General features: G+C 37.8%; 1 protein-coding gene across 3 annotated transcripts in view; it reads right to left on the bottom strand.

Annotated features, from left to right (window-relative positions):
• The window catches only part of kirrel3b (kirre like nephrin family adhesion molecule 3b), a 648,233-nt gene that overhangs the window by 28,886 nt on the left and 598,101 nt on the right, over positions 1-21,246 (bottom strand). For all 3 annotated transcript variants that reach the window (XM_077225055.1, XM_077225056.1, XM_077225054.1), the window contains 2 exons: positions 14,932-15,082; positions 3,999-4,104 (listed from right to left, as the gene is read on the bottom strand). In XM_077225055.1, the coding sequence (XP_077081170.1) occupies positions 3,999-4,104; positions 14,932-15,082 (257 nt within the window). The remainder of the gene's footprint in view (positions 1-3,998; positions 4,105-14,931; positions 15,083-21,246) is intronic.

Here is a 21,246-nt window from a genome sequence, read left to right as displayed (position 1 = left end):
TGTGATAATTGGGGAGTAAATCTTTTTGTTTGTTTGTTAGATCAATCAAATGACATGTTTACTCTTTTCCTTTTTTTTCTTTTTTTTTTTGTCAAACATATTGCCAGGGATAGTAAAAGTATGGCAAATTAAAAAATTAAACTAACTTAATATTATTATTAAATATTAAAAAGGTTTTAAAAATGAACAATACAACAAAATAGTAGAAACTAAAAACATAAACGTAACTGAAACATATTAGTTATATATCACAACATGGTTTTTATAAAGCACCATTTTACAAGTAGCCGATTCCCGGCTTTACACAGATATAAAAGAGCCACCGTCAAAATATGTCATTTTCACACTTAAGACACTGTTTTGGGGCAAATGAAGTCCAAATCTTTCCTGACTCCCATATCATGAAATGAACCAGAGTGGTAATGATCCGTCTCAGTGCACATGACTCTGGCTACTTACCACTCCTCACCACACCACATTATGTCGACACCACAATAATAGCATTCTACTTCTTTAGTCCCTTAATCAATGGCCGACAAAATTACCCCACATTAATGTCAGGGACATTTCAATGCAGCATGGTACATGAATCCTCCTTGGAAGGCTATCATTAATTCTAACACTCTCTGGCTCTGATATTTTTATTGCTCTCCTACAGTGAAAGTCATCAAAGCGAGCGTCAATCAAGACATTTATTAAATTCACAAGTGAGACGCCACTAAATTCCCTCAGATCAATGTCAGCACTTGCTACGGGGCCCGAGACACCGACGTGAGAAAGAGGAACTCAGTGCACTGTCCTGAGACGGATAGCATCATATAATTAGAATATTTCACAAATTCGGATCGCTAATAATATAACGTGGTGAATTCATGGGCCGTTAACATGTTATGCTCGTGATGGAGTGCTTTCAGAAACCCTGGAGTGAAAGAAAACACTGACGCTCTGACTTCTTGCTTCAGGCAAAATCATTCCTCGCTCCGTACAGCTCACATACTCTAAATATTTGCAAATATTGCAATAATGAAGAATATTTTGATATACTGTCAGTGCTGTTTCAACACCTGATTCACTAAATTAACTGTGCAAATTCTGTAAAATCTATTTATCTGTAAAAAATTATGTGGTAAATGCAATTTTCACAATGCAGCATCTGAACTTGCAGGCTATGAAAGATGCAGCAGACTAGCAAACTGGCATCGTTTATTGACTTGAGACTGTGCAGCGTTACTCCACAACGGCAATCCAGTAACATAAAACAAAGAAAATACCCAAAACAGTGTCTTAAGTGTTAAAATGACATATTTTGACGGTGGCTCTTTTATATCTGTGTAAAGCGGGGAATCTGCTACTTGTAAAATGGTGCTTTATATTGGAACCATGTTGTGATATTTTATGAAACTAATATGTTTCAGTTTAGTTTATGTTTTTAGTTTATACTATTTTGTTGTATTTATACTGTATTGTACTGTATCATACTTTATGATTATTGAGATAATACATACAAATTTTACATAAAAATACTTTTTCAGTCTTTCTGCTTAAAATGTTCATGTTTAATTCAATGGGCCCTATTTTAACGATCTGAAACGCAAGTGTCAAAGCGCAAAGCGCAAGTAACTTTGTGGGCGGATCCCGGCGCTGTTGCTATTTTCCCGGCGGGATAAATGCCTCTTGCGCCTGGCGCAAATCTAAAAGGGGTTGGTCTGAAGTAGCTTCATTATTCATAGGTGTGGTTTGGGCGTAACGGGAAACAAACCAATAAGAGCTTTATATCACATTCCCTTTAAGAGCATGATGAACGAGGTGCGCTTGTTCCATGTCGCAATACTATTATAACGGCGCATTTACCAGGCGCGCTTCAGAATCGGTTCTCAGCCGAGGAGATCGATGTTCTCGTTAGGGCCGTAAAAGAAAGAGAAGTGACATTGGGGATGGGACAAACCCACCCAAATTAGCTTCGGTTAAACATGCATATAATAATTTGGGTAAATGTGTAAGCTTTATGCCTATTTTCCCCATCGTCATGGACACAACAATGATTTCCCTCGTTATTTAATATTTTTACTTATAATAATGTATCATTTTCAAAAAGTTAAATGCATCTGTGTAGACGAGAGAATCATCTACAGTGCATGCGCGATGTTCACACTCTGTATTATGGCCAAGCATGCGCGATTAAAATAGCATCTGAATGTACGCGCAACGCGCCACTGACTTTACACTAGGTTTTTTCTGGTCAGTGGCGCAATTGTTTTATAGAACAGCAAAATAGCATGAGGGAAAGTTTGCGCCGGAACACGCCTCCTCTTTGCGCTGAACCGCCCAGGGGAGTGCAAGTGTATTTCTTAGTTAAGGATGCAAGATAGGGCCCAATGTGTTACTTGTCACTTTTTGTAATTATTTGTAAAATGTACCTGCAATTTCTGAGTGAAAATTTGATTGTAAAACTATTTTTCAAAACAGTTGTTAGGAAACATCCTAACAATGTTTACTGAAAGCTAACTTTATGAAAATATGTATTTATTGCATTGAAGAAAAAAACTATCTCACATAAAACCTGATGCTATTACAACCCACTGAAGAAAATTAAATAAATAAAATGGCTAAATAAAATATGTGCTCTGCCTGGTGTGTGTTTTTTTTTTACAGCTGTGCAGTCCCTCTCCTTCGCTCTTCCCTCTCCTTCACTCTGTCCCTCATCCACTGACTATCTTTTGTTTCCTCGAGCTGCATTGAGGATGAATATTACTCCTACAGATATTGTACGTCAACATCCAATGCCACAGACCTCACAGGGATAAAGGAAAAAAGAAATCTATCAGATAAAGGACTTAAACAAATACAAAATGTCCATGGACAACTGCATAACTAGAAATAGTTACACACTGACTAAGGCTAGAGTTTATAGGTTCTGGTAAAACACTGTCAGTACTTGAAACATATGTAAAGAGCAATAAAGGCTATACTAAATGAAGTACACTACAGCCTAAGCTCATGTTATTGGTCCTGTCCTTTATAATTAAGATTCTAACAGGAATATGTGCTAATGTATATCCATGAAGATAAAATAACATGAACAACAGTGTAGGTGGAGATAACAAGGTACCATGTCGAGGTAACTTGACATGCTGAAGTCATTACAGTCTGTAAATATTTCGGGCCTGAATTGATATACTCTTCCATACTCTTATGACATTGTAGCGAGCAGGACGAGTCAAATGGCATGTGTGAAAACGGCTCGCCACACACATTCTTTCAGTGTAAATCGGTAAGTTATGCCATTTCTGGTCATCTCACTGATGCTTAGGTAGGAAAAGCAAAACGGCCAAGTGTGTTCATTCTGCCAAGGCTTTATTCTGGCCTGATGGATAATCAAACACAGGCATGTCTGATTCCAGCATCTGTCATTTCAAAAAAGGCTAGAAACAACTCGGTTTGCCCACCTACAACTGTATCATACATCCGTTCTATTTCTCAGTACATCTAGATTCACCGCTGTGCAATTCCCTTCACTATTGATTTTACTGCTCTTATTTTGCACCTAGTTTTAAAACCCACACAGAAACGCATGTTCGAACTAATCGTCTCGTTCTTGGCCCTCCGCAAGGCCGAGGCTACATCTCAAGGAAATAAATAACTTGTATTTCAACCTCTTTCTCATCTGTTTGGAGAGGACAGGAAACATTATTCTTGGATATTGGATCAGTGTATCAGAGACACATCCCTGCTTTGATTTGAATGCCTGACGTGGCGCCCCGATCCTTGTCTTGCTTTAGACATACCGAACCGATGCCAGCCAGGATAGTGGATTTCAGTTTTGAGACGGCTTTAAAAATATTTGCCACTAAATGCCAGAGCGTTTCTGCAACACAGTGATGTGCCGGTCAGAAGATAAATGTGAATTATAGTTAGTTCTATTTGATCCTCATCACAGGGTGTATTATTATGAAGGACCTGCATACTGAATGATTTGGCTGTTGTGTTTGGCGTCTTACTTGTATTGGGTGACTGGCGGATTAGCTTTTGCTGAGCAATGAAACTTCACCAGGTTTCCCTCCAGGACTGGTTGAGGCTCCACAGAGAGATTCACCAACGGCAAGTCTGCAAGAAGACAAAAGTAATAAAAGAAACTAATAAGAAAATATGACTTTTTCCACAAAAATGTTCAGTAATTTTAAAACAATAGGTGAAGATTTGCTTCAGCTATTATCTGGTCACATAGGAGCGTCGGAAATAATTGTGAGAGTATTTACTGTGCATCATCAAAAGATGTGAAAATCAGGGAACAAAGCACTAACTAAAGCACCGTGTGTCGACTAATGAGAGGTATTCCTTCTAATCTTTGCAACACAGAACTAAGTGGAAAAACAGTTTAATCACAAATCATTCAAATATTACAGCTAAAACAAAAAAATAACAGCGTAATGGCATTAAAACTGGGATATTAATAACAAACAGATTATGCAAGAAATAACATAATACCTTTTTTATTTTTAATTAACACTTTGCCTACTTTAAGTGTTCCTTTTTTTTTACCATAGTACATAATATTAATGCACAAAAGTGAAAAAGTACAACCGATCTCTTTATGAACTTTTTAAGGCATCAAAGTGGTAGTAGTGTAGCTGTCAATGGAGGGACAAATATATCTCAGATTTCATTAAAATATGTTCATTTTTGTTTTAAATATGAACGAAAGTCTTATGGGTTCGGAAAACACATGGGGGTGAGTAAATGATGATAGAATTTTCATTTTCAACTATCCCAATCTTTGTTTAGCATATTTAAATTCAAAATATTACAATTAGACGCAGTAGATGTCCCTCATATGCCTCTAATGCCAAGCTGTGTTTTGCACTTCACAACAAAAACTGATTTATGGATCTCCAGGGATCCAACAAAAAATAAAAGAGACCTAATTGTTGTGCTTTTACCAAAACTGGACAGTGGCAAGCGCAGAAGCTAAGCAGCACACATCAGCGATTCAGCATCCACAGGGAGCACAATCGGGAGAGATAAAAATAGATGAGTAGAGAGAGAAAGAGAAACCGGATCATCATGCACTTGAGAGCCATCTATTCTACATGCATGTTTTCTTTTCTATTCTCACTCAAGTTACACTAATTTAGTCTGCGCTGGCACGGCTGTATTACAACAACACAGATCAGTGGACCAAAAGAGAACAGGACTGGCTCAGCTGGAGTGTCACCGGGCACTGCTGTAGTGTGACGTGTGTGTGTCTCCTGAAGTACAGTATGTGGCCCACAGGAGCACAGCTGGGCAGAGTGGCATCCCGGCGGTTGGTGCAGGTGCTGCCCTTTTTCCCCATCTGCCTTTTTTGACCACACACACCTGTGCCAGGTTGTCATTCGTGAGCCCGCGGGACACACCGGCACGAGCAGGACAGACTGATTAGTGCTGTGTGCTGCCCGGGTACCAGCAGGATACGTGTAAAGCGTTTACTCTGGCTAATTGGGCATGCAGGTATAAGTGGATATCAGAGATGGGGGTGTTCAGGCTTGTTTATGGGTTGATAAATATTATAAAACGGATAGTTCTCCCTCTAAATATTGACCGCAGATTGCATATTCATTCACCAAGTGGACATAAATGGCCAATACAGACCAACTATAGGCTGAATAATTTTGACCATATAAAGCCTACTGTATTATATTTGATAGGCAAATTTCTATGGCCTCTAAATGTACTGCATGCCTTCTGTCATCTGATTGATACTTTATGCTGTTAAAGGCAAGTGAAAGGCATTCAGATCATGTCACACATGTCTTTTTGTTGTGAAATCTGATTTTTATAAAGTATATTTAAGATTAACTTCTAATATTTTAAGATGAACACTTAATGGACTGAAGCAACTTACATACTTTTTATACAAATCATCTGTATGTTCTATCAAATTTAAGTATCAAATATTATACATCAGGCTTTTGAAGAATGTTTATTTGTTCATCTCTCAATTAACATTGTATTACATTGCATTATATGTGTAATCCAAAAAATAAAAACGACAGAGCTTTGATACTAAAACTAAGCATTTAAAATGTCAGCTTACTAAGATTGGCAGATTTATATATATATATATATATATATATATATATATATATATATATATATATATATATATATATATATATATATATATATATCAGTGACAACTGATGTTTATATGAATTTTATGAAAGTACACAAAAAAATGATGTGATCAATTATGTGATCAATAAAGTATAACAACCTATGTCTTTACATTGCTTTAACTCATCAAAATAATTGAAGCCATTTACAACTTTTTTATATAAGTCATAAAAGATTCAACTAATTCAATCAATTTAAGTTGCAATGACTTAAACATGCAAGTTGATTGTACTTTAATTGAAGACAGCAACTTTATTTTCTCCTATCATAAGATAAAAAAAGCCTTTTTATGTATTTTTTGTTTAAAAATCTATTAAATCTCAAAACTATTATTATACAATAAGTTCAGGTGTTGTAAATTGATTGTTGTATAAGCTTTCAAAAGTGCGTAGTAAGAGTATAAAAACCTATAAATGTAATAAGTCACTAGATTCCGTGCATTATACAGTGAATTTACCATGATTAAGGTGGTTCCAGGCACTCCTAACCTGTGATAAAATCACACTACCGAATAACCTTCAGTGGCTTATTGATTTATTTTCAATATTTTTGATATTAACATTCATTTTGCTTCTTAGCTGTTTTGAAGTATATCATAACTGCCTTTGATGTCAGTTCAAGTCTTTTGAGAGTAGCCCTTGAGGGAGATGAAAGCCATCAAAAGTGTCCTCTACTTACGACAAAACTGAAGTGTGACAGTAACTTTTTTTGTCTTAAATAATGAAATAAGCATTTTTAGATGGACGTTTATCCCTGGAGGAATGACTAGCTCCTCTCAAAGGCTCGAGAGGCAGACTGGCAGAAGCTCACAAAGACCCTTGTGACCCGCAAATCTATCGACAGACAGCCTCTTAATAAAGTAGTCTGTTTGTCACTTTGATGTATAAATGCATGAGTCTCTCTGGCCTGAGACACACGCGGCAGGCTATCAATATGCAGCTCCGATAATTCCTCCAGTTCATCAACAGGGAGAGCACGAAGGCAACAATGACAGCCCACAAAACAATGGGATTGGAGGAGAGGGGTGATCTAAAATAAATAATTATATAAAATAAAATGGTGGGGGGGACAGTGGTGTGATGACAGCTTTTGATCGGAAGTTCAAAGCAAAGAGCAGATGGTGGTTTTGAACAATCGGCCAACTTCCCCAGAGTTGGGAGGAAGGTGCCAAAGAAAATGGCTTCTGTCTTTCTTAAAGCTTGATTTCCATTCTCCCTGGGTCACTGTGGCCAGCTGTTCTCAGAGAGGGCCGATATCCTCGTATCAGCAGGATGAGGGCGATTTAATCTCTTTATAACTCAACTGAATCTGTGCCACAGTGTGGGCTTCACTGACACTGAGATCTCACAGCAACTTTTGTTCTCTCTCCAAACACAGTTCATGCATCTATATTGGAGACTGAGGCTAGTTCTTTCAAAGGCTCTTTGCGTGAGTCACTGTTGCATATACAGTAATCAATGCATTTCAGTACCAAAAGCATGCAGTACACTATAGCTTACCTTGCTTCTCACTTAAGAATACACTGATGTAGTGCTCTTGATCGAGAGTTTTGTGCAACAAATGTAAACATTGTGCAGTTTTTGCCCTGTGGAGTTATCTGTCAAGCTCTCTACATGAATAATGTATTGCTAAAGCAATTTTTTCACTAATCTAATTATAGCCCATCTGTGCATCTAATTCTGTTTACGGCATGACGTTAAAATCATAATATCAAATAAAGTCATAATATCTAGATGAAAACCTTAGAAATCTTAAATTAAATTAAACTAAATGCTGTGAAGAGGTTATGTTGTACATTTCCCCCTCCAGAAAATACTGTAAATACACAACAAAAAAAAACTGCACTATATTTTTCCAGAATATTTTTCTGATCATTTTTCCATTTAGGCTTCTTCGCATTTCATATGAGACATATGGATTTGCGTTGCGGGATCAACGGATTTTGCTGTCAAATGATGTGACCCTCTAAGGCCAATGCCATATGAAGTTTGAGTTTTTCTTCAGCTTTAGGCTCTTAAAGAAATTCGATTTTTTTAGTAAATTTCATATTTAGATGCTAATTCGCTTAACCTTGGGTCAAATTATCCTAGCAGGGCTTATGTTTAGCAAAATTTCTGAAGTAAATCTAATTCCTGCATTTAAATGATTACAAGAAAATAAAGTCAGGGAAATGCATTGAACTGGACAAAGTGGTGAAGTAATGCAGTGGATTCTTGGACTCGTCTCATTTAGGCGCATTTTGACTAAAAGCGAGCGGCTGTCTCAGAGGCCTGCGCTGATCAGAATGAGAATTATCTGAGCAGAGGAAAAATCCAGAAAGCCTTTAATTACTTTTGTTGCTGATGACATTATCACATCGTACCAAGTGGTCAATAAGTGGACTCTGAATGAGGGCTGACAAAAGCTAGAGTGGGAATGTTAGAGGATCAATGTGATAAAACGCACACTCATCCTTCGTGGGTTTGATTTTTTCTTCTTTTGTTATCCAGTGGAGTTGTCAGTCTTAAGGCTGTGACACACCAAGCTGACATCAGAGCACTAGGGGAGACAAAAGCCGTGTTGTCTCCTCGCGTCGGCAGCGTCTGAGCCGAAAAAGCTGCGCTTGAACCCCACAAAGACTACAGGTGCCGGCACCAGCTGTGCATTAGTTACAACTTAGCCTAGTTTTGACGTAAATGGGAACTACCTTTGAACTTACGCACTACTAAATATATGTTGTTGCACTATTAAACTTAGTTGAACTTTAACTCTACGTATAAATATTTATGGAAGCCTCCAATCAGGAGTGACGGTTGGAATAAAATAGCAGACTGACTGAACTGTATCAATAAGCTCTTGTTTTGCCTGGCAAAGTTAATTTCTTTAGACATATATGACAATGCTGACATTTACACTCGCTTACATTTTAGGAGAGAGAACATTATGTGAAAAGATTAACTTTGTTAGCGTCTCTTCGACACAAACCCGTCCTAAACAGTGCGCCGTTGTGTGCATCGATCTGTGTTGTGAACGTCCAATAAAATCAGTCGTAATCATACATGTATCTTCTTATGTTTTTCTGTATCAGTATTGATGTATTGATCCTTATTGATTCTGGTTCAAATACAGTTTCTGCATGTTATAAACACACTTATCTTATTCATGATTAAGTAGTATCGTATTTAATGGAAACTTATTTTTACAATTAGTTACATGAGGCAAAATAAGTTAGAATGAAGGATGAACTGACATTTACTGCATTCCAAAACTACTTCTCCTCACTGATTTGAAAGCTGCTATTTAATCATTGAGGGTAAACGTCATATTATGCGACTACGCATTACTTTACGGGGAGTTACTTTACGACCTACTAGCTATGTTCTGACTTCAGAGCAAATAGTAAAACCGAACAAAGTACAGATTTAGTTACAACAAGCTAGTAGTTACTCAGCCTCTAGTGTGGACTATACGTTCCAATTTAAGAAAGCACTTACGAACGGCTGGTGCAACCCTACCCAGATGCCAGCCAACTAGCATGTGCATTCTGTGCATGTGTCTAAGGAAATAATAGTCTATATTCATCATTCATCAAAAAGGGAGACGAAAACTAGGACTGCATACAGTATACAAACCATAAAACAAAGCAGCACTTGCCATTTTGAATATCAATCATGTTGACCATTTTATTTATTCCATGCGTCTCATGTTGTTATAAAAATATTTGCACATTGGAAAGCTCAGGTAAGATGGTGCAAAATTAAAACATCCTTTACTTCTTTGTACGCTTTCATGACTAATGAAAATTAATGTTAGATTATGTTGCTATAAATTACGGACATGTCATCTGATGATTAACTCTTATTATTTGCAATTATTTTGTTTTATTTCCAGATTCAATCATAGGCTTGTTCTTATTAGAGCATAATACACAATCTCTTGACAAACTAAAATATGTAAATGACATATATTCTAAATAATAGATATATATTGCAATGAATCTATATCTATAAATGCAGTTTTAACATAATGAATGGAGTGAAAAGCCGCAGACGAGAGCCCGTCTAGATGACGTATGGAAACACCACAAAAACTAGCCCGACAGACACTCACCAACTCTAACGCTGGAAACGGAAGCCGTTAGCTTGGTGTGTCACGGCCCTTAATGTCTTAGTAAGTGTCTTTCATTTGGCTAAAGTCATTTATCAAAGTCTTTGTCCAATATTTAATCTTTTCCTTCTTCCCTCCTCCCTTCAAGGTTCTCATCTTAACCTTTTGTCACTCCCTTTAAACAGGCAGACGGGAAGAATATCTGTCGTTCACCCATCGATTCTCTGTCTTTCTGCCTCTGTATAGTACATGGCAACATGTTCACTGCACTGCACTCACAACATCGATCCAGCTACACACATACACATACACAAAAAAGTAAAATAAAGCATATTGATTTTTCTTTTTCATTCTCATTACTCTTGCTAAAGCTGAGTCTGGGCACTGTGTTGCTGTCCTCGCCTACACTTTGCTTATTGTGATTTTCAGGGAGTATGGCAAATATGTTCTTTATCTATAATTGTTTATTTTCTTAGAAAAGCCATACGAGCTAGTAGAGGGAATCTGTTGCATACCATTGACTCAAATAATTTGATTCAGTTCACTGAAAAGATTCATTAACTGATTCACTTGATGGCTCTTTCTGTTGGCGGTGAGTGGCGACGAGTGACGGGTGTCTTTTTGAGCATTAAGTCATTCTTTCAATCACTGCGTCCAATTATGCGTACTATAAAGTAGGCGAAAAACAGAATGTGAAAGGTGTGGTAAGTCAGGATTCATAGTATTCATAAACCAGCAGGCAAAAAGTACACAGATAACCTACTACTTCATTCAAGATTCTGAAATGGACATCCTATGGACACTTTACTATCCCATGAGGCCACAAGAGAGGAGTTGTGAAGGGCAGTGAAGCGTTGCAGCTGACGCTGTTGGTCACGTGACAATAGGGTGACCATCGTCAAACAAACCAAATGTGGGACAATTATAAGTTTGTGTGGGACATGTTACCAACACTAAAACATAACCTGAAACTGTTATATAATGTTTATATAACTTAATAAAACACATTTGTATATTGACATGACATTTGAATTCAACATCACTGAGCCTAAAGGCAGCAGACATCATGCAGATAACCATTCTTCAAACATTTCTGACCAAATCCAGCTAAAATCCAACAAAATAAATAATGAAAAAATAAAATATAAACCAACATGTATTTGGACCAAAAACGTTCATATTTTTAGAAAGGATGTGAATTAAAACAACCACAGCAGGCAACAAGTTGATAAATTCTGTTACATTTAAAATTGAATTGACCGAATTATCCATTTGTTTTCTGACAGAAACACATGGAACGAATCACCGCTCCACATTTTGATTGACAGCCGTCACAACCCACTAGTGACCGTGTTTACTCCTTTCCTTTCAACCATTGGATAGGATTTTAAAAACGGCTGTTGTATTTGTACTTCTGATAAAGCGCTATTAAATATAGATACAAACTAAGCTGCAAAAAGAATAAATAAAATGCTTTCTTAAAAAGGCAAAAGAAAGCATGCATGTGTTCTTAATATGAAAATTAAAAACCAACAGACTGATGAAAATGCAGGACATTTTTTCAATATGCGACGTGTGGGACAAGGGGTGAAAATGCTGCGCGGTTCAACGCAGGTGGTCACCCTACGTAACAATGGCAACATGATGAACGTAGTACATCCTGTATTTCAGTTGCATTGTAATATCCTATGGAATTGTTATATGCACAATATCTCTATTTGTAAACTGATGCTTATGTACCCTCTTGTCTTTTTATCTTAATTTTACTTTTTTTTTGTTCCTTCTTGTTGAGGCATGTGAATTATCTTTTGTTATGTGAGATATGGCACTGTACATGTTACTTGTTTTTGACAATAAAGCAAAAAAAGAGCAAAAAAAAAAAAAGAACGCAGTACATCCGGATTTCATTCATACTACCCTTTGTGAAAAAAAGAGTTCTTAATATTGAAATAATAAACTTTAAAATAATTTTCTTAACTGATTGTAATGTTTTTAGACATTTGTTATTTGCAAGTGAATGAAAATGCATCACAGTTTAAATTTATATTAAATGTAATCTTAAAAATAAACTTAGAGGTTTTTTGAGCCACGTAAGTAGGACTTGAACACATATTTATATGTAATTTCATAATTCTATTGTCTTTGAAATATGCTTAAGTGTACTGCTGAATGTACTGATAAGGATTTATGGTAAACTAAAAGAAAGAAGAAAGAGAAAGTGACACGTGATGGCCAAGTATGGTAAACCATACTTGGACTTTGACCTCTGCATTTAACCCATCCAAGTAAGTGCACACACATTAGGAGCAGAGTAGTGAGTAGTGAACACACACACACTGCAAACGTGGATACACACACCCAGAGCACCGGGCAGCCTTGAGTGGCGCCCGGGGAGCGATTGGGGGTTAGGTGCCTTGCTCAAGGACACCTCAGTCATATTCCTGCCGGTACTGGAATCGAACCAGCAACCTTTGGGTCACCAGTCCAACTCTAAAAATATAATGTAATTTCTATTGAGCATTGTATTTCATGCATTTAAATATATGTATTATTTCACATGCACAGTAAAAAGGAATTCACAATTTATAACATTGCAAATATATTTACTTGAAATATTGAATAACTTTAAATAAAATTATAATCAAGTACATGTGCTTTAAAATGTTACAACACATAAAATAAGTGTCCTTTTAAGCACGACAAAAGATGATTAAAACAAAATGTAAATTAAAATAAAATTTGACATTATAAAATGCACGTTTTAAAAGTGTACTTAAGTTTGTAAAGAAACAGCCATTAAAGTGTACTCTTTTTAAATTCCTTTCATTCAATTAATATTATATTATCTGCAAGGCCGTTTTATTTAAAATATACTTTTAAGATTTAAATACACTACAAGGGCACATTTAATACAACTTGTTTTGGTTAAAAGTTCTGTTTTTGTGTGCACACAAGTTACTTTGGCCTTAACCTTACTCATAATCGAACAGCTGAAGGGATTGTTTGTGAAAACACACTTTTCCACGTAGTTACCCATTGGCTTCATTCATTCATATTAAACGCTTAGGTAATTTCCACTGGAATGATCTTGTGAGTTTAGCAGTTGGGCATGTTGCAGTAGTGTGCGAGATGCTCAATTCTACCCTGAATTATTTGTGCTGTGCATCAGCAGACAGCTGTCCTTCATCAATATTAACTGATTTGCATGGCTACACAGCCCCCCCTGTGGCCTGGAGGATGCCCCTGTGGAAACACTCGTACCCTTCTGCATCGAGTTTGCATCCTTAGCTTTGTCCCACCTGCTGATACCATCATAACTTATTCATTAAACACCTGCTAGTGTTTGATCCTCAGAGGGGGAGCTTGCTGTCATTGCTTACTATTCACCGTCTTTATTTGTTCCCTTCTTCTGACTTAATGTCTCATACTTTGCAGAGCTCCAGCTCAGGAGGGTGATGTAAATGTATCCCACTCAGACGGATATTCATTTAGTCATTCAAATGCGGACTGGGCTTCTGACTGCATGTAATTCTGAAAACCTCATTATCCTCTTTGCACGACTCCCGTTCCACATTCACCTGCCTCTCTCCCAGGGATGCTCCTTTCAACCGCGTAGAATTTTGCAACAAGACGGCTCGCCTCTGTGATACATTTGAAATATTTCCATCTTTCCAAGGAGAGGTGGTGAGAGTGGTGTAATGAAATTAGAGAGTGCAGAGACTTGACAAATATTTCAGCGCTGTGGTGAAGTTCAATTACAGTAGGTCTGATTTCTCACGTGGTTTAATTAAAACACAGATGGTGGAATAGGGAGCAGATCTGGAGAGACAGGGATATCTGCAGGTCGGATAAATGGGCATGCCAAAAGATAGGGGCGTGCTGAAAGGTTTCTCATTGGTGAAAGGAGCTTCTTGTTGGCCAATCATCGTTAACCATACATATACTACCACGCATCCAAGCACAGATCTAAGCTGGTGCAACACAAATGTTAATTATCTTTAATGCCTTCTTTGCTCCACAGCGCCTCAGCCTGCACCCTGCTCCCTTTTGTGCTACGAAGTACTTCTTATGTCACGCATGAAGTTGCACAATGGAGCTGTCACCGGCACTGAGTCTCTAAATAGCATGTTCTGCTTTATTAACATTATTGATGAGGGTTTGCGCTATGCAAGTAGAACCGTATTGTTCTCTGAAACTTCCAGAGAAGAGACTTAAATGGCCAGCCAGAAGGAACTAGAACGAGTGGATGACATGTAAACATTTTAAAGTCAAAGTTATTTTTTTTCGTTTCCGAAAGAAAAAGGATGTTGAAAGGGGGAAAACACACGCTTTTATCCATTATGAATAAATTGGTTAGAGATTAAAGTTCCACGTGGTTTGTGATGTGAATTTTTGTGCTTTCTAAATTTAAATTGTGAACAATATCTGAAAAATTACGTTCACCACTAGACGATTCACAAATTAGTGTCATTTTTACAACTCAAATGACGGCCCGTCTTGATATCACTCTCAGAACGAGCAAATCTTAATTAATTATGAGAATTCAACAGACAGCCCTCCCATTAATAGTGAAAATGTAAGTGCCCTTAGATTAGTATCACAATGCATCTAGAGGTTTTAATTCAGTGGAGTAAAACTGACTTCTTGCAAGTACATTAAAAAGAGGAAAAATCGGAGTGTGACATCACTTACGTTGAATGTCAATAGTGACACTGGTCTCTTTCCCATTGGGCACGGCCTTGTTGGACGCCCGACAGATGATCTTCTGTCCAGATTCAATGTTGGAGGCTGAAATGTAGAGGGTGCTTACGGTGCTCTCCCGTCGCCCATCTTGAACAAAAGCCTACATGAAGAGAATGAAGTAGTTAAGTTGGATAGGAACGATCCACACTCTTAAATGCAACCTATATAAAACCTTTTAGGGGTTTCCATCATGGGATCATTTTATGGATTTAGTTTTAATTAATTACGTTTGTTTTAATTCATATTTTATTTGAGAATAAGAATTGAACAGCTCATAAACATAAATTTTTATTTTTTAAATTGAAATAACCCATAAAACATTAAAAAGTATAAGCAATCATTGAAAACATTTCTCCTTGTATGGAACCTTTTTAAACATGGAGGGTTCTTTAAAATTGATTCAAGAACACTAGGATTCCAGATATAACCCCATTGAAGATTGTTACACTTTATTTCGAAAGTCCACTTTCGATATTCTACTAACTATAAGTAACTTTTCAACTGCATGTCAACTAACTCTCTTTGGAGTATTAGTAGACTGTTGTAGACTGTCAGTAGACTGGTAGGTTATGGTCAGGTGTTAGGGTTCGGGTTTGGGTTAGGAGAATAAGTTGACTCGTAGTTGCCAAGTTACTTATTGTTAGTAGAATATCTGTTGGGGGACCAACAAAATAAAGTGTTAGCAAATATTAAACAGACAGTCTACTAATACTCTAATGACAGTTAGTTGACATGTAGCTGCAAAGGTACTTATAGTTAGTGTTACCCTTTATTTAATTTGCATTTTATTAATTTATTAATTTAATTAATTATTATTTGCATATTAATAATAAAATTTAATATACGTATAATAAATCATAAATAATAAAATAAATTAATTCTACACCCTGCAAATGGATGTTATTGTATGGAAAGTTAAGGAAAAGCTAAACTGGGGATTTTTTCAGTTGCAGTCATGTGCGTTGAGGTTGAAAGACAGCACAAAACAACATCATTCAAAATCAATCCCACGGCTGGGATTTAAAAAAAAAAAAAAAAAAACACCTTCCCCTCAAGCTGTCCACAGGAAATGGAGACAAACAGTACTTTGCACATGGTGTCTCTGCACATGGGCCGATTGTTTTTTGGGAGAAAACAGCATGTTTGTGGGCTCCTTTGTGCAGTTTGAGAGTGAAGCTTTGGTGCGTGGCATGTTGTACACCACAGAAGAAATCAATCTTCTTTTCCAGTGGTCATAGTCTGTGCTAGGCCTTGCCTGCCCAGCGTAGAGCTCCATCTGGAAGCGCTCGACAGAATCCACACTCTCTGTCACATAGCAATGACTCACAGAGAGGCAGAGAGAAAGAGAGATGCTAACCAGCATGGCCAACACAACAGTCACCCACCAGAATAAATTGGCCATTGCAGCAGGCATTCTTCCTGGCTTGTGTTGCTGACATGAGAGATGCACCATGATGTTCACTATTGCTTCATCTCTTACTTTGTCTTTCTCATTAATTCTCTTTTTTCATCGACTCTCAAAGCTGTTGGTTCCAAGGTCAAGGTTTGGCTGGTCAAGCAACCCCATAAGGCAAAACAAATTCATTAAAGGGGACCTATTATGCCCCTTTTTACAAGATGTAATATAAGTCTCAGGTGTCCCCAGAATGAGCTTCTGCTCCCCGCCCCGCTTTCCAGAAGAGGCCGGAGCCTTTACTGTGCGTTCACACCGGACGCGAATAGCGCGTCAAATTCGCGTCTACCGCGTCTAGTTTGACGCTTGACCACTTTGTGTTAATTCGCGTGTCAAGAGTGAAACTGACGCGCGTAAAAACAAAAGTTTGAAGCAAAATTTACGCGCGTCACGCACGTCAGAATCGAAACCCCTTGGCGGCCATCTTTTTATGTTGATCGAGCATTCATCGGAGAGTCACCCCTCTGTATTTGCTCTGGAGAGCAGAACGGCGGCGTAGGGGTAATCGTCGCCGTATTTGTGTCCATCAGACCCTTTGAAGGCGAACCCAATGTGGCGAGTTTCACCATTGGCTCGCTCCAGGAGCTGCGCCTGGATGACGGCGGCTTCCAGCGGTACTTCCGCCTGTCCCGCGCCCAGCTTGATGACCTGTTGTCCCGCATCGGAGCGAGGAGCACCCTCGCCCTCATCCACCTAATCTGTCATTTATTTTTGTTTTGATGATAAATGGAGCCAGCCTCCAAAAGTGATTAATCTGTCCTGTGATTTTTCTCTCTCTCTCTCGAACAACACTGTCCAGACACGAACTTATGCAGTATGTTGGTTGTCTTTACATTAATAATATTTCATATATCTAGATATGGAATAAATAGCATTCAATACAAAATGAATATGTCTCATATATTGAAATCAAGTTTTATGTGATAAAATATTTGCTTTGTTGTGCATTAGAACCAGTCATATTACAAAATAATTTATTGAAGCCTCCAGATACTTCACCACATGACAGCAGCATGCAGCTAGGCTCCGGATTGGTTAACGCGGCGCGAATTGACGCAGAAGTTCAGATTTTTCAACTCGGGCGGCAGACGCGAATTCGCGTCAAACGCGTGAATGCACAAATAGCACTAACTAAATCATTCACGCGTAACGCGCTTAACGCGCCAGCCGCTTAATTCGCGGCATTCGCGCGAACTTGACGCGCGAATGAGGCGAATTCGCGTCTACCGCGCCGCGCTCTACGCCTCATTCGCGCCGCAGGAATTTTTTACGCGCGTAACGCGTCTTTGCATTGACTTAACATTGAAATCACTCGCGCCTGACGCGCTATTCGCGTCCGGTGTGAACGCACCATTACAGCTTGTGCCTCAGATACTCTGCCAAGAACTAAAACATCTGGGCTGCGTTCAAAAAGCATTGTAAGCCTAAATTGGTCGTAGAGACCATAGGTGGCAATTATTCTACAATCAACTTATGATGCTTTTGGGAAAAGTAGCCCAGTTTGGTTTTGATTATCATCTCTCTCGCGGTCATGCTCACATGACATGGCAGTTCTTCATCATCATGAAAGTGTATTGTCTGCATGCGTTTTAAAGCCATATCAGTCTAAACTTTTCATATATGGTTTTCTGAGCACACACACCCGAAGCATGCATACCTGTGAGTATTAAACTAAGTTCTCTTCCATGTCTTATTGGGCTTGAACTTTTAAATACACTTGTGTGAAAAACACACAAAGTCACATAAACACAGTTGGTTATGTATGTGAACATGAACAGCAAGTAAATAAATCACATGTGTATATTAGATATGTGCAATTAAAGTGAAAATACAGTACCTACAGTACTACAGTAGCTGTTTATGCTTTTAATAGGAATCAAACAACAAAAGAAAAACAGAAAATCACTCACTGCTCTTGATTGAATAACTTTATAGCTTTAATAAGAATACATTTCTTACTCGAATGCCGCTGTTAAATGCTCTGACGAGGAGATAAACATGGCGGATTGTGTACAGCTCACTGAGGGTGGAGTCTATGCTAATAGGGCGGAGTCTGTCAGCAGTCGTGGGCGGGGTTGTGAGACGCCACATTGCATAGAAACTGCAAACAGCTTATTCTGATACACTGTTTATGATTTATGAGTGGGTGGATTTTCACCAGTATAGGGTGGTTGTGTACATACAATTCCGACACACATTTATGTTCAAACATGATTTAGAAAATTCTATCAAAAATGTGGGTGCTTAAATTAAATAAAATACATCATTTCCTATATGTAAAATTGTTAATTAGGCTATTACTTTATTGCAGTTATGTTATCAACGCATGTTATCAACGCATGTGTGGATGATACTACAAAATACCATTTTTCAAAAACAAACAAACATAAATAAATAAATAAACCTCACGAGGGAGCATCTTATACTTCACGCTTATATGTATATATGTGCAAGGAATAATTGACGACGGGCTGCATATTTTAAGACATTTGTCAGGTTTTGCACGACTAATTTCTTACGCATATCTCATCCTACGCTAATTCCAAAACATAATTTGAGCTAGAAATGGAGACATTTAGCTTTTAAGTTGCTAAATTATTTTGCAGATAAAATTGTCAGATCAGCGTTGACAACGCGTTTCTGTTCTGTAGAACGTTCGTTAGAACATCAGATTCAAGCATTCAACAGCCCTGTAGTGTATGTATATATATACACACACACACACACACAAAACATCACACACCAAAATCTACTTTTGCACATTGTTTCATGAAAGTGCAATTGCCAGCTTGTGAGCGTTCCAGCAAAATGTCCCTTCAGCCAAACCCCCATAGAAGCTTTTTGTGGCCTTTTAATGCCAAAAGCTCTGACTTGTGTGGGTGGCCAGTCAAGACCCAATCTGTGTCTCTATAAGACCATGTATTAATGTCATTGGCTCTCCCAAGGAATCCAGAAGAATAATGTACTTTTGAACCATAATAGTCACTCGCTAATAATTAGTCATGTCATTGCATAGGCCAGTGAGAGGGAGCTTGCTAATAGTAGTAATTACTGACTCATTTTTTCAGTTTGCTAACGATTTGAAATATAGCAATGAAACCTCACAATCCCACCAACAGAGAGAAACGAGTGAAAGAGTGTAGAGAGGAGAAGAGAGGGTGAGAAAGGGAGGCATAAAGACACACTTAACGTGCTAAAATACACACGAAAAATGTGTTATTACAGGTGCCACAAAGGCCTTGATGAAGAATCTTTGAACAAAACCACATTTATCACCTTTCTCACAACTGAAAAAGCAATTTTGGGTATAATCTTTAGTAAAATACATGGTACATTTCTAAGTGTAATAAAAACATTTTTAAAAAACATTCTCCTTGAAATATTGGAAGATTATGCACTGCCTCTACTAGCCATCATATCCTGTCCTCTCGCCACCCTCCATTTCACATGGCATTGCCATTTTGAATTTGAAGTTGAGACTCAGGTAGGAAAACCTCAAAGATTAAAGTAAACAACAATGTTCATGCGGCAGCCATTTTGAAATTGAAAGTGAGTTCCAGGTAGGAAAACTTGGATGACCAAAATGGAGCTTCTACCATGATTTAATGTGTTTTGTGTTATTGATGTTTTGAGACAGTTTGAACTTGTGTTGTCTGCTTGGTCTCCCTCTTTTGGCCTAAGAATACGTTCCTGTGACAACATTTTCTGGAAAATTATATCACGTTGCTTCTTGCAGATATTGTGACATTTTTAAAGTGATATGTCCAGTTAGTGTCGCTATGCATTCAGTTTGATCAGAAACAGATGAACGTGAATCTGGCAATGTTTTACTAAAATGTTTATTGTCAGTGGTTAAAGTGGGATTTGGTAGGTGGGGGAACCGTCAAATTTTGTGTAGGTGCAACGGGGAAAAATTTCTCACCGTGGGACAAAATATTGACTATTGTAGTATAGCAATACTTTTTGGGACAAGACGGCCCCTGTGGCACCAAGTATCACAATACTTATTTACTTGATATTTTTAATGGTTTTATTTTGGTCCATCAACACTGATATGATGATGATACTATGTTAAAATTGCTGAACACTGGGACAAAAATTGAGCCCTGGCACTGTAGCCACATCAGCCCACATTACCCCCCACAGCCATGTGCATTTAAATGTGAGGTAGTTAGGGGGGTTTGGGGGCAAGCTCCCCTGAGAAAATTTTGATTTCTCTGACCTACATATGTGCAATTTAAGACTTTTGAAGGCCAAAAAAATGGATAATAAATAGCTTTAAAACCATGACAGTGGGCATTAGAATATTTGTCAATACCTGCTCTCTCATCTTAATCTTTCATCTTAATCTTAATCTTAATCTTAAACATCAAAAATGATTCTCTCAGTCTCCTTATCCTGCCGTATTTCTTCCCCTCCTAAAGCTTAACTTTGACTGCTAGTCTTCATTTTCATCTGTTTCAGTGAAGAAAGTAAACATAGGCTCAACTGATAAGTTTTATGAATAATTTTCTTAGATAAATTAATTTACTCAAGGCTACCAGATCAGCATTGCCAATAGGAACCTTCTACAAGCTTTGGAATTTGAAAAGTAATTTTAAACAATACAAATTATAGGCTACGTTTAACGCAGTTAGTGGAATTGGCAGACGTTCCCTTAGGCATGCGTTGTGGAAACGCGTCAAAGCATTCTCAGGTGTAAATATGCAGCATTAATGCACGTAGTTGATTTTGAACGAATATTTAATGTCGATAATGGTTGTGTTAAAACTAATCCTGCTATTGATATCTTTGTAAGACTGCCGACCCTA

This window comes from Siphateles boraxobius, unplaced genomic scaffold, assembly GCF_051911475.1.
Source record: "Siphateles boraxobius isolate OS27281-9 unplaced genomic scaffold, OSU_SipBor_1 98, whole genome shotgun sequence".
NCBI lineage: Eukaryota > Metazoa > Chordata > Actinopteri > Cypriniformes > Leuciscidae > Siphateles > Siphateles boraxobius.
The sequence above is the reverse complement of the archived record's forward strand: the minus strand, read 5'-3'. Positions and strand labels throughout refer to the sequence as shown.